The following is a 14,414-nucleotide window of genomic DNA, read 5'->3' as shown; positions in this document are numbered from 1 at the left end:
GATAAACAGGCAGAATACCACACAAAAAGTTACCTCAAAATAAAATGTTTCGTTAAACTGCGGATTGCTTGTTTTCTTCTTTACTTTGGTCTTCTTTTGGTCATTCCTGTTCCAATGTGGTAAAATTTTTACCATAGACAACTTAAACAGACAATTTTAAAGACATTCTATTGTCAAGAAGGACCCATGCATTTAAGTTAAAACATTTTTTGTCATTTTAGACATCACTGATCAACGAAGAAAATCTTAAAATGAGTTCATCTTCACAATATAGTTTGAAAAGTTAAAATTTGAAGTGCTGTATCTAGTTAATCGTGCATCTGTCCAGCCCAAAGTTTCTATTTCATTTCACAAACGAGTATAACTTACACATATCAAGTAAAATATATCAACAATTTCTAAATCGTTTCAAACTTAAGTCTGCAGACAATTTCTTTACCACTGCTTGCAGGTTACAAGCACAGTTTTCCTCGCCTTGTTCAACTGCCAATTTCTGTTTTTCCCACCCTCTTTTGTTGGGGAAATGCCTACTACTTCTTTACAGACAGAGGCTTACACCAAGCCACTGAATGTTTCCTTTGGAAGGAATCGCTGCTAATGCTAGATGCTAAATAGCATAGGGTCAAACAAAACAATTGCTCCCCACTCCCCTGGGTTTTGTATAGATTTTTTTTTTTTTATTTTACACATTTTATAAAAGAATACAGTCTTAGTTAGTTAGTAAAGGGCTATGATAGTATAAAAATGCTTTCTAAAAGAAACAAATACAAAATGTGGGGGAAAAACAGACAAGGGAGAAAAAAAATTGTCCTAGACATCAACTAACTGTTTTCAGGTGCTGGCCATATAAAAATTCCAGTCATGGTACATGACTCACACATGCATGAGATTGGAAAATCTTAACTAGAAACTTCTGACAGATTTGCACATATATTCCCATACCAACAGGGTAAATATTGTGTGGGACCAACATTCACTCAGTTCCATCTGCATCACAGGACTCAAACAGGAAATATATGTCAATTTACCTTCTTTGGCAATCAACACCACGCTTCCTAGGTATAACGGTCCAATCTCCTTAGTCCTCTTAAAAAAACCCCAACCAACCAAAACAAAACAAAAAACACCCACCAAAAAATCCCCCAACCCAAACCTAAAAAAAAATGTGATCATGTATTACCAAGGAGGAAAAAATTCCCCTTTCACTCAGAGCTTAACTGGGGACAATCCTTCTGGTACTGTGCTCACAGTGGCAATTCTTCAGTACTGGAGAAAGTAGATGTGCTTAGGTTTGATGTTGCAAAAAAGAAACAACTGAAACCTAGCTTACATTAGATGTTATTGGGCAGGGACTTGCAGATAGTGAATGTGTGGGATATGGGATTTTTCTTAAATGAAAAACCCCAACAGTTATTCAGGATTACCGATCCAAAAAAAGGGAGGCATTTAAACTGTGGGGACTTTTAGTAGCATCCTGAAGGAGCTAGCATTAGAAAGGTCTCACCAGAACCTCTACTCTCTTGCTTCCTCCCAATTGCTAAACATTTGCTGCAAAGAAACTCACGCATTAAGAAAAACAGGGAACAGAGGAAGGCGGGTGAGCAATTGACTATATTGTCCCATACAGGAATTTGACAAAAATTAATAGGAAGTACAGTGCAGATATCAAAAGTCCAGTACAAAACCTGAGAAGAAAGAAAGAAAGAACTGAGTGACAAGTGGTTCTTGAGTACTGCAGGCCATTCAGACAGACCAAACACCTTCACAATCTTGAGAGTATGGTAGGGAAGGGGAGAGTACAGTAACAATGGAAGATGTGATATACGCAGAAAGCATTTAAAGATTTTTCTGTATTTTAAAGATTTTGCTTAAAACCTATGACTTTCTTTTCAAGTTTAAGATCACAGCATTTTACATTCATTAATTTTATTTTAAAATGTTACCTGGAAGGCCCCACAAGAGAGACTGTTGCGTAAGGGTCACAATTCTGTCCATTTATAAGAGGCAACCCGTGGCACTCCTTTATGCTACAAGGAAAAGGCAATCAATAGATCAGTGAAGCAGTATCTTTGGCTTAAAAAAAATAAAACCCAAACAATCCTTTCTTTTTTAAAAAGATTTTTTTAAGTCCTATTGTATTATTACACAATGATATATACATTGATCCAACGTAATGTATGTACATGAAGTAGATCGTAACTACAGATCTCCGGATGATAATACAAGGTAATACTCAAGTGTACCGTCAGACTTAGGGGGCTCTGCGAGAACAAAGTTCTTGGAATTGCTTTGGTAAAAGACATTCCAGTATCACACATGCATGGCAAAATCCTAAGTAAAATGAACTGCTATGTTAGGGGAAACTGCAGACTTCATTAACTTTTAAATTTGATTTCTCAAGGCCCAGAAAAAGCTATCTGGCCTCATCCACATGACAGCAACTACATTTGGAAGGCATTAAAGTGGATTTAAATATTTTGTTTTGGCTAAACTACATTCTGAGTTGAGTGAGCTGAGAAATGCAAAGTCATATCCTGAAACGTTATTTAGAATTAAGCATCCAAAACTATTAGTATATAGTCCTAGCATGTCTAGGTTCCATCCATACTATTCAGCCACAAAGAAAAAAATCAGTTTACCTTTGAAGTAGTGTTTAAAGTCTATTTTCAAACTCTTTTCACCATAGTGCATGATCAGGGTTAAACGGCCCTTTTAAAAATACTGTTTTCTTCCATAATTTGTATGGTAAGTTGTAAGCCTGTGTTTAACAGGTACACAGGCACACTGTTCACCACTCCTGATGCAAAAGGGATGGGGTGGTTATAAAGTAATGCTCATGGGGACAGAGACACGTTTTCTGGACCTTTTCTGAAGGCTTGCAATCTTTTTCAATCACCACAGCAGGAACACTACTAGAAACAGAGCTGGTCAGCAAGCTGACTAACCTTCAGATGCTGCCCACACATGAGTATTAACTAAAAACAGCTGGAACAACAAAAGTAAAGCAAAACAGTTTGTAAATTTACAGCAGAAACCAGACTTTCTAGCAAAATAATGCTCTAATGTAGCCATGCACACTGTAGTCTTTACTAAGTACCGAAACATTCAGCAGATTACAAAATTTCATAAACAAGTAAGACACAAATGAGATCTGAATGTTATATTCCTGCTCTCTCTTTTTAAAGTCATCTACTTTTAAATAACGTATTGCAGGAATTTAACTAAATTAATGTAAGTAAGTTTTAGTTGCCAAAATTAGCCAGTTTCCATGTAACTTAAGGAGAAAATAGACTTTTCTGCTCTAAGTTCATATAAATAATCAAGTAAATGTCCTAATACTATCACATGGAATAGTAAGTTGTGCAGATCAAGTTAAAGTTACATAGCAGCAACAGTAGCTGCACACTGTTGTTAAGCAAATGCTTTCTGTACTGTAGAAAAACTGTTAAAAGAATAACGAGTTGCAAACTCAAACACTCCCAAGCGGGGAAACAACAGACACTAACACTCCTCTGCTGCCTCAAAGCTCCACCCTCTTTGGAGCATGCACGATTATAAACGAGATGGTATTTCCCCAAAAAAAAGTCCCTTTGTCTTAGCCAGTTCAGGGAACATTCAGTGCTGAACCACTGCACAATAATTTGTTATTTTTCTTCCAGTTTTCAAGCACATGGCCTTCAGCATTTCAATAATTTTTGAATCACAATGAACCCTACAGTGATTTCAAACCCACCATTTAAATGGGTTCTTGAAACATCCTGTTGTTTCATAAGCATTAATTGATTCCTCCTCCAACACATACGTGACATACAAGAGTGGCGACAAAATTACTGTCTAGACTTTTCAGTCATTTGGGGTATCTGATTTGAAGCAGCTAGGGCTTGATTCTTTCAGACTATCAGGCATTTTGCAGCACTAAACATACTGTCTCTGCAGCTCCCAGAGATTTTCGCTTTCAGGTGTGAGGGCTGAGTGTACCTATAAGTTAGCCTCAACTTGAATCTCATATGAAATTCCTAGCAGATGGATCAAATCAAATTTATCTGGATAGAATTCAACTATTTTAACAAGAACAACACAATTTCTCTTCCTACAGCCCGTGTCATGTTCACCAAGCCCCTGGGTTTCTCTAGCGAACAGATGGAAGTCCTACAGAAAGCAGTTTCTTTCGCTATGTACGAAGTTTCTCACTCCTTCCCTGATCACTGTATGAATGACCTGCATACTTGACATAATGATCCTGTGGGAAAACGTGTATTATCATATCAAAAACTGATCACAATGCCCTACATTTGGTTACAGAAACAGCTTGTTTCGGCCTCCCCTGTCTTTTTACAGCTTGATCGCAACACACACAAACTAAAGGAAGGCTTGTTTGTGATTTCTTGCAAGCTGAAAAACATTTTACTGACAACTATACAGCCTTGCAGCAGAACTAGAATCTCCAGATTCATCATATAGATCTGTCACTTCAAGCTGATTTCATGCTCCAGTCAGTCTCCCTGTGTAGGCAGCTCTAGCATTTCCTTTTCATCTCCTGCCCAAGTCCCAGTTCTGTTGCCAGCAATTAAGGTCTACCTAGCTTAGACAGCCTACCCTGTTCCAAAACCTCAAAAACCAAATAATATACCAGTCCCCCTGACCATCAGTTCCTAATATTCCCAAATCTTTCCTTTTCAGACCCATCAGGCTCAAGAATTTGGTCCAAGTTTATCTCACCTCCTCCCCTTCCATCTCTCACTCTAAGCTAGCCACTCATAACCATCCCTTAACTCTCCAGTTACTGCCCGGAGTCTGCTCTAGACACATTATCTGACAGCACAGCTAAGTCAACTGAACTGCACTGAAATGGTGGATCCTCTTCCTTCTCTTGCACTCCTGCCCTGCATCTATCACCTATGGTGATTCTGTTTACTAACCTTACAGAAAGCTATTTAGGTTTCAAGCCAGTTTTCAGACAGTTTGGCAACCTGAATTAACCTAGTCACGCAGAAGATCTCACAAGCTCCAAAGGCAGCGCAAGGCAAGTAGCCATTAAGGGTAGGAAGCCATTAAATCAACTCAGCACTATCAAACTGGATTGTTACTCCCTAGGGACAGAATACACAAGATTGAATTATTGCAGATAGTTTTAAGCTACTAAACAAATGGCCTCCACTAGACATGTTTAAAAATTTTTGAAGATGTTTGAAGTGGCTTGGTTAGAGTAGACTTAACAGAAATGGAAAAGCGCAACCTCAACAAGCTTACCAGCTAGCAAATCTCACGGGAATACTGCCCTTCCCCAAAGAATCAGGCAAAGTGCTAGAATTGCAGTCTTCTACAACAGGAAAAAAACCAAACAAAATCTCCACCAAAAAAAAACCCACAAAAACCCCAAACACTTTAACCAATCAAAAAAGAAAATAACATTAAATATACATTCCTATTCTGACAACCATAATAAATATATTTCCACCATATGGTAAACATTTCAGCTTTGACAAATGGTTTCATCTATCTAGGCTGGCACAAGCAACTTTCATTCAAAAGGCATAAATGCATAGTTTGAAGAAGTAGACAGGAACTTAAAAGCCTTTTATTTTATATTTTAAACTACTACATCTTTACGTAAAGTCTAAGCAATAGCTAACAGAAAGACTTTTGTTCTTTTCTCAAACTACTGATCAGTTATGGTACAGTGTAAGAGACCTTTCAGTTTACATTAATTCTTGCTTCACATCTCCGTAGTTTGTTCTGCAAGAGGAGTTTCATACAGGAAATATGAGCCTTTCAGATATAACTGGCATATGTTCAGCTCCTAAGATGGAAATAAGTCCTTAAAAAGACACAGCCAGCAATAAACCCCCTCAATGACTGAGGGACTCTACCTCCACCATTCAAATCAACTGAAGTCCTCCAAGTGCAGAAACTAAGTAACTGCAGCCATTAGGATTTGTACACTTCAAAAAATTGTTATGTTCTCTAGGACGACTTCATGCGAGCAGATGAAGTATAAACAGGACAGTAACAAACTGACAGGTCAATTTAAGATAGTATAGTGTGTAATTTATTTAGAAAAGTAAGTGCAAAAAAAGACAAAATCTAGCTGTAATAAGCCACTTCTGGGCTTTCAAGTATTCACATTGTAAATACATAAAACTGTTTCTTTCAGAGTTGAAGTCACGTCAAACACAGAGAAGGCAAGTACTACCATCCAATAGCCTAATTTGGCAAGAAACAGTTCAAGTATCATCTGTTTCAGCAGCAGCAAATATGCAAGCAATGGTCACGCAAACTTGTTTTTACAGACTCCCAGAAAGGAGAGCTGCAAGCATATATTTTTTTAAATGTGCTACTATACATGCCATTGCGGTTTTGAAAAAAAGAGCCCACACTGAGTCAGCAGTTAATCTATTGCATTATCTTTTTCCCCTCCTCATTCACACATTAGAAAAGGAAACAACTAGAATCGGAGACAAAACAAAATTTTAATTCAGAAATGGGCTGTGGGTGTATCTGCATGAAATTTAACAGCAAGTTTCCAATTAATACAAACATTATGTGTAAAATCAGGGCTTAGCCCACTGTAAGTGGTCTCTAAGATAGCCCTTCACCAAAGGAAGATTAACTTTATGCTTGTATTTCAAAAAAAGTGTAAGGGCTTCATTGATATAAAATAAGCAATTACAAGTCTTAATTTTACTTTCTCCAGGTAAAAATGTATTTCAATATCATGTTTTTAGAATGCTTATACAACCTGAAAGCCCTGGATGGCTTCAGAAAGTCCCACTTTAAGAAAACTGGCCATCATTTTTTCCTTCCTCCCCGCCCTTCACACCTCCAACCCCCCCCCCCCCCCCAAGGAAAACCAGAACAGTTGGGGTGTATCTTGTACGTGTCACTTTTTGTCAACTTGAGCAAAAGAAGGAGACTTCCAGTTTTTAAGAAATGAGGAGGGTTTTTTGACTGTTATCCACAGCTTCGCTGATACAAACATAGTTTGCGATATATTAATATTGATCCTTCCCCAAGCTTACTTCCCTTACATAAAGTTGGGGAATAGAGCCCTAATAAGGATCTAAATTATAAACAAAACCAAAAGGGGCGGGTGGGGGGACAGAGGACAAAAAGAACGAAACATGAGGAATCGCATTCCTGGTTTCATTATAGGACAACTGACTATCCCTTTGTCATATGCAGCAACACTTATCTTTCTAAAATCACATTCTTTTCCCAACAACTTCTTGTTTGGAAAAGATGGTTTTACTATACATACTAGCATGAGAAATGAAGCCCTCCTCCCTCCCACATTAGTTGTAAGAGGCTAACATCAGCAGCAGCTCTCTGTTGTCCAAATCCTTAACTTTCAAAAACTGCTTCCTACTGGAATTACCTTCAGTTTTTAAAACAATCCTCACCATAAAACCCATCTAGAAGACCAGCAAAAAAACCCTTTTACAACCATGTCTACAGAACCGAAATAGTATGAATCCATCTCCTAGTCAGGTCTAATCCTATCGCTTTCGTTCAGCCACAACCAAAAAGGTGACGGGGGACTCCAGACAATGCTCAGAATCACAGCCCTTGAATTACTTGCTATTGTCTGTGCACGTAACACGATCTTTAATCTTGTGTTGTTAAAGTTATAGCTACTATTTTTCATCTTTGTAGAACTTCTGGACTCTCAGGGAATATATAGTGGAAATCCTTTAGAAACCTACCTATGCACAGAAGCCGGCACAAGTATCTAGAATTCTCTTATCCTACAAAAAAATCTAACTGGTGAAGGTTTAAAAGCTTCCCTGTCTCCTTACATTGAGAGACCATTAATTCGGACATGAAGTAAAACACGGCTCTGAAAGGCAAGTATTATAGCCCATATTTTAAGAATTATTTTTTCCACAATTTTTTTTTCTTTGGCCAATACTTTTTCAGTTTTGGACAGATCAAGAAGCAGCAGAAATACACACATATGCCCACTCTGTCTTTTTTTACTCAATCACAGCTCTGCTACTTCCTATCTTTCAGCTTTTTTAAAGGAGTTACTAATACAATGACTTCTCGGGGCCTGGTGACTTACAAAACATAGCAATAAGTGCATCACTGACTAGTTATCCTCGGAAATTTACAAAATAAGCAGACTTTTTAAGGAGTTGAAATTTTCTATTAAAGATTCTCACATGTAGTTTCTGTAAGTTCCTCATGCTTTAAGATCAAAAAGGTCTCAAAAATGCCCTCACATCCATTTCTATAATACTATATCCAGTGAGAGATTTCTTATTTCTCATACTCTCACATGCACATCCAAAAATATATTTATGTACAATATATTACTTATACAGCCAATTATTTCAAGGCTATCAGCATGTGTGATAAAATACTGCTAAACATTTTCAGTTTAAGGAACTCTAGTGCATTTCATAATCTCAGATGAAGACAAAAGTACTGGTGTAATACTGCAGTGTTTAACGCACAATCCTCTCCCACATGTCAGTGAGTGGGTGAGTACAGCAACCACGAGAGAACCCTGGCTTCCTTTCGATCATTTATCTCTGTCATAAAGAGATCCTAAGAGAGGGCACAGTGAGTAACCCACTTCCTACTCAAAACTGCAATCTGCAACAGTAACTTTCTAAAGCAACTTCTCTTCATCATATGAAAAATCCAAGCATATATTAAAAATTTTAAAAAAAAATTTAACTTAGACTAAAGTGCATGGATATATAAAAAATTAAATTAAATTAAAAAAATCATATCTATCAGAAAGTTAGGCTGGGAATAAAACACAAAGTTGTAAAGCTCCAGCCAGCTTTTGGTGGTGAATAGTCGATGGGGGAAAAGCTGTTCTAATTCTGCCTCGTGCTACAAGTGGGATACAAAAATAAGAGCAGCAGGACTCCCAGTAAACCAAGCTGCCACCCACTATACAAGTAGAAACACATTCAGAATTATCTCTAAGTTATAAATATACACTGATGTACAGCAAGTTTGTATACCTTACCTGAACTATCAGCCTACAATAGCCACTAAACCATTACCAGTTTCACTGGCTTAGGTCTATCGCAGAACTAGCTTCCCTTTTCATACCAAGTAACAGAAAAGCAAAGATTATTTTGCGAGGTCTTGCTCCAACTAAACTACTAATCTTGGTTTAGATAGTTGACTAAGACAGAAAGAACGTAATTTAAACTTCGTAATGAAAATTAAATTAGCAAAATTGACAGTGTAATGGTCTCCCCCTGCTCTCTGGAGCTGATCTGAATGTGAAGTCACTGAGACAAACGGAAGACCACACTCCATTTCCTCCCCTCACAGTTTTGCAATACAACCCATTCTCTCACACTAAATTCTCAGAGAAAACTTAAAAAACAAAAACAAACAAAAAAAACCCACAAAACAAAACAAAACAACAAAACACTCACTCTCTGAATAAATATGTAAGTTAATGAACGATGTTGGAATGCAAAATTAAAGAATCTTACTACATTTCGAGTTTTTAATCTTAGTTTTCCCTTAGTCTTTATAACCCCCCTTGTCTGTACCCTTTTCTTCACATGGCCTACTCCACAACCTGTTAGGAGACAAGTGCAGAAAAGCCTTTATTTCTTTCTGAAGCACTAAAAATAAAAAACTGCGGTAAGACCGGCTTGTTCTCCTGAACCTTACTCATACTGAGAGCGTAAAGAAGAGTCACAAGAGAACGCTGTCAGTCTCACTGAGTCTCTGCAAGTCATTGGTTTCCACTGGTCTTTTCAATGAAAGCAAACAATCTCCCAGAGGCAAGTAACACAGAAGGCTGTCAGACTTCTTCCAAAATAAAGGATAGGAGTAGTTTCTAGAGAGACCAGTATCTTCTAGTATGCCCTTATCAGACAAACTTTTTATGAGAGTTTCAAAACATTTTTGTATAGCTGTATTGGCATTAGCTTCTTATCAATTTCTGGCCTTAAATGTATTGCTTAATAATGAATAAAAACAAACTGAATGACCAGTATATGTGGACTTTTGGTCTTCTGTGACTCACATCTGTAACCTGTATATTCAGACTCCAAAAGCCATCACATAGGGTCATTATCAAACACAGCTCTAAGAGGAACAATACAAGAGTACAGAGTGGTTAGTATCTTCCAATATGTCTCATTCTGTGCTTTTTCTTTAACATTGGTGAAATTTGTCTTTTTTGAAATAAAATATACCAAAAATTTACTGGTTTTTTTGAGGCTCTTTGACATGCTGTAATGGCTTTACACTTTGGAGTCAAAATTAAGTTTGGTAGCCAACTGCTTAAGTTGTTGCTAAGAAATTTTACTGAAATGTGGCAACGTTATGCTGCTCCAAAACGGCAACTCCTGTACTTTGTTTTTCTATAAACATTCCTTATCATGGTTAACCGTGAGAAAGTAATTCTGAAGCAAAACTAAAAGTGGATTTTCACATACCAAACCAAAATATTACTACTGAAAAAGTTTCACACTCTTCCCAACACCACTACTAGCAGCTCAATTCTGTCAGTAACAGCAGTCCTGCAAGCTCTGGCTGTCAGCTGCAGTGGGCATTCCTAGCCAGACTCAATTCAACTGGAATTACAAGACACTGAACTAATGATACCAGACAGCCATGCTGAGTCCTAATAAAAGTGAGTGCTTTAGGAGTAACAGAGATGGGCAGTTGTGAAAAACTCCTGCAGGAGTTCCCTAAGCATATACCCATTCCCTCAGCAAGGTAGGCTGCAAGGAAAGTCATATAAAAAGAAAAATGTTATTGGTACCAGGATGTGCAGACATTCAGTATTAAGAGAGACAAATCACATCATGTTCTAATGAACAACTAAATATTTAAGAATTAATGTATTTTCTTACTGTACTACTAGTTGCTGGCACACAGATCCATTATCTGTTATCAGTTCATTCAGTTTTAATTCAAGGTGAACTTTTCCCTGAAAAAAACAAGAGAAACACAAATAGTTTTAAAAGCCTTTATTTTAAAACTAGTAATTAGAACGATAATAGTTTACAGTTAGAAGCTATTTGAGGTAATTCCAATATATCCACTTCAAGCAAATATCTATTCTAAAGCACGTATCCTGCAAGTAGAGGATGATGAATGCATTTGAACTTCGAGAGACAATGATAAAGAGAAGCATTATCCTCAACTGCAGACAGTACATGAATTGGTCACGCCTCCACAGATTTAACATACACAAAAAAAATACTTCTTCCAGCATGAGGAAGTACCAAAAGCAAAAGTCCCTCTCAGCTTTTTTGTCCTAAGCAAGGGATGAACCCTTGAACAGACAGTGAATTTATAAGCATTTCACAAGAAAGTTCTAAAATGACCTTGGACTCTGAAGGCAGTTAGGTATATTCAGAAAAGTAGAATAGTATGCAGTAGCTATAACCAGCAACATTTAATATCCAGCTGTGAATTCCTGTCCATCCCAGTGCAGCTTTCAACTATCTCATGAAGTCTGCTGATGTACTCATGGAACAGTAAACACAACCAAAGGAGAGGAAGAGGTGGCAATAATTGTTAAACCTGGCTTCCTCCTTTTCTGTTTCTGATATGGTAGGATGTATTAAGAAAAAGAATCCATAAATCATGGCACAGCATGGATTAACCTCAGAACTCAGCAAGTTCTGAAGTACTCTACCATCTCGATAAAAGGCTCCAAAAACTCCAAACCATGACATGCAACTTTCTTGGGATGACCAAAACTTGGTACTACAACCTTGCTCCAAACATCTCCTGCCTGAACAATACTGCTACTCCTTTCAATGCCTGGCTATTCGTGCTGGCTTTCACACCTAAGATAACCAGACACTGACACAGTCTTTCCTCTAAACCGTGTTCTCCTTAGTATTCTTGGAATTTGTCTATTTGCTAAATGGAACATCAGACAACACTGGTCTGTCCACGATTATGATTCTTAGAGAAGGGACCTGGAAAGTAATTTTAAAGCGTGGCAAAGGAAGCAAGCTATAATTTGACCTACAGTTTTGCTGTACAACACTAAAACGGAAGTAAAGCCCTTAGCAGACCTTGCACACATTTCTATAGCACTTACGTTTTCACATAAAACTGAAATGTTTTTATTGTAAATCCCCTGGGGCAAGGGCTGTGTTTCTCTCTCTGTACGTCACATGGGAGGAGAAGTGAAGTTTCTTTTATAAGAAGTTTTAAACGTAACTATTTTGGGATGCCTGCCAAGTGTTTTGCAAACTATTACTACATGGGATTGGAACACAGGTACATTAAGAAAGTATTTGTCAAGCAGAGAAACTCAATTACAAAAATAGATTTACAGGATAAAAACAGGATACTGAGAAGCATGCCAACAGCCTTACAAGGCAAAGTTTTTGAATGACAAATGAAAAGACAACATTAGTAGAGTTTATTGTATAGCTGATTTGACTAGTTTTAGTAGGCAGACCTTGTGAATGGCCTAAACATCTTCCTTTTGTGTTTATTTAAAAAAAAAAAGCAAATCGTGTTCTACACTGATCGGTAGGAGTAAAATAGAAAGTTTACTGCTCCTGAGAACTACCTGTAGATGTAGTTTGTTCAAAACTCAGCACCATGATGGCTACAGTAACATGGCTCCAAGAAAATATTTCCCTGACATGTATGAAGAGTTTTGGGTACATTTTTGTTGGGTTTTTTTGCTGAGAGCAGCGTGACGGTTTCCTAAAGTGGCTGATCTGCAGATCTATATCAGAACTTTTGACATAATATGCAACCAGGTTTTAAACGTGGTTGTACAGATTGGTTTTAGTTCAAAACAAAGAGAAATCAGCCATTCTTACACAATAAATAAGCAGCGGACTTTATGTGAACGCACTTTTCATCTGTAGATCCTGAGATCTACAGATGAACATTGAACATTGAACAACAAGGTTACATTGAACATTGAACAACAAGGTTGTTCAAAGGCAGGTAGGTACCATTTTAACTTTACAAATGGATTAACAATCAATTTTCAGATACTGACTAGAGGAAGATGGAGCTGCTGATTATGTGGCCAAGATTCAGAGAGTAACAAAGGAGCCAAAACCAGAGTGTCCAAATCACCAACCTAAACTTAAGAACTACAAAAACAATTTAGTTACACAGTTTTGGTTTTAGAATCGCTACTGCATTTTAACACTGTACTTTAAGGGTTTTTTCTCCCCACAGTTTTGATATTTTGATCATTTCCACATTATGAAATATTACAAGTATCTATAATAAATACAAGTCTTCTAGTTTTCTAAAGCTCTTAAGCGGAAACGGGGCTAGCAACTGTATTTTAAATATGTATGCCAATAGGCACTCATATACTGTGCCCACATTCCATATAGAGAATCACACTACTGTTCCAAGTGTGCCACAAAGTAACTTTTGACAGTGTTAGCTTCCTTCATAAAACCTCCTCTCCTTTAAATTCAAGAGGAGAAGATGCATACTCTTTCGTCTGAAGGGTAGTCTACGCTTGGGAAAGTTATTTAGGGTGGTGGTGGGGTTTAAACAGAGTTAGAAATGCTAACAGTTATTTTCCAGTTCCTCCTCAACATCAGAAACTCTAGATTACAGTATTTCTCTTGAACTCTCTGTCCTCTTCCTTCCACTTCCCCCAACTCAATGGAACAAATATTACAACTGAACTGTTGAATTTGTAAGAATAAGAAAGATCATCTTTATGTCAACATCTAAGTAGAAGAAAAACATTCTAAGCCAGAAGTTAGAGAACTTTATTAAAAAAAAAGAAAAAACAACCAACCAAAATAACCCAGGTTATCCACTCAGAAGCATCTTCGGTAAACTAAAGTCCTTGCGGCATATGGAAAGCAAAACTGGGGCTCTAGAATACTCCACAAATAACATAATATTCCCACATTTAGTACCACCCGAATTGTTAATTCCGTGTGCTTACTGCAAAAACGTCTCTACATAGCAGATACAGGTTCTGTCAGCTTCCATTGGCTTTTTTCCAGCTTTCCCATTCTAAATTAGAGCAAACATATACCATGTTTCTGAAATGTACTACATCTTACCACCTACCACACTTGAGCTCCTAGCAATATGTAATGGCCAACAGTTCCACAGTGCTAGGAATATCCGTTCAACTCGGATAACCCCGCAAGGTTTACTTCACCCAGACCTTTCTTTTTTCCTAGGGGTAGAGACCTGAGCCACTAGGAATCTACAAGCTGGCTTGAGGCTCCATCTCCATTTTTTCCAAATTTACATTTTTTCCAAATGTCCTGGTTTCGGCAGGGATAGAGTTAATTTCCTTCCTAGTAGCTGGTACAGTGTTTTGGATTTAGGATGAGAACAAAGTTGATAACGCACCGATGTTTTAGTTGTTGCTGAGCAGTGCTTACACTAGCCAAGGACTTTTTAGTTTCCCATGCTCTACCGACTGAGAAGGCTGGAGGTGCACAAGAAGCTGGGAG

At 37.6% G+C, this 14,414-nt stretch overlaps 1 protein-coding gene across 1 annotated transcript in view; it reads right to left on the bottom strand.

Moving 5' to 3' along the window:
* Nucleotides 1-1,593: 1,593 nt before the first annotated feature.
* Nucleotides 1,594-14,414, bottom strand: part of LOC109279692 (ras GTPase-activating protein 2-like) — a 23,110-nt gene continuing 10,289 nt past the window's right edge. Inside the window, exons 4-6 of the mRNA XM_019474023.1 lie at nucleotides 10,842-10,918; nucleotides 1,944-2,027; nucleotides 1,594-1,685 (exon numbers count right to left, since the gene is read on the bottom strand). Coding sequence (XP_019329568.1) covers nucleotides 1,610-1,685; nucleotides 1,944-2,027; nucleotides 10,842-10,918 — 237 coding nt within the window. The 3' untranslated portion in view covers nucleotides 1,594-1,609. The remainder of the gene's footprint in view (nucleotides 1,686-1,943; nucleotides 2,028-10,841; nucleotides 10,919-14,414) is intronic.

The sequence above is a fragment of the Aptenodytes forsteri genome, unplaced genomic scaffold, assembly GCF_000699145.1.
Source record: "Aptenodytes forsteri isolate BGI_AS27 unplaced genomic scaffold, ASM69914v1 Scaffold184, whole genome shotgun sequence".
Lineage (NCBI taxonomy): Eukaryota > Metazoa > Chordata > Aves > Sphenisciformes > Spheniscidae > Aptenodytes > Aptenodytes forsteri.
Note: the sequence above shows the minus strand (reverse complement) of the source record. Positions and strands in the feature narration are given on the sequence as shown.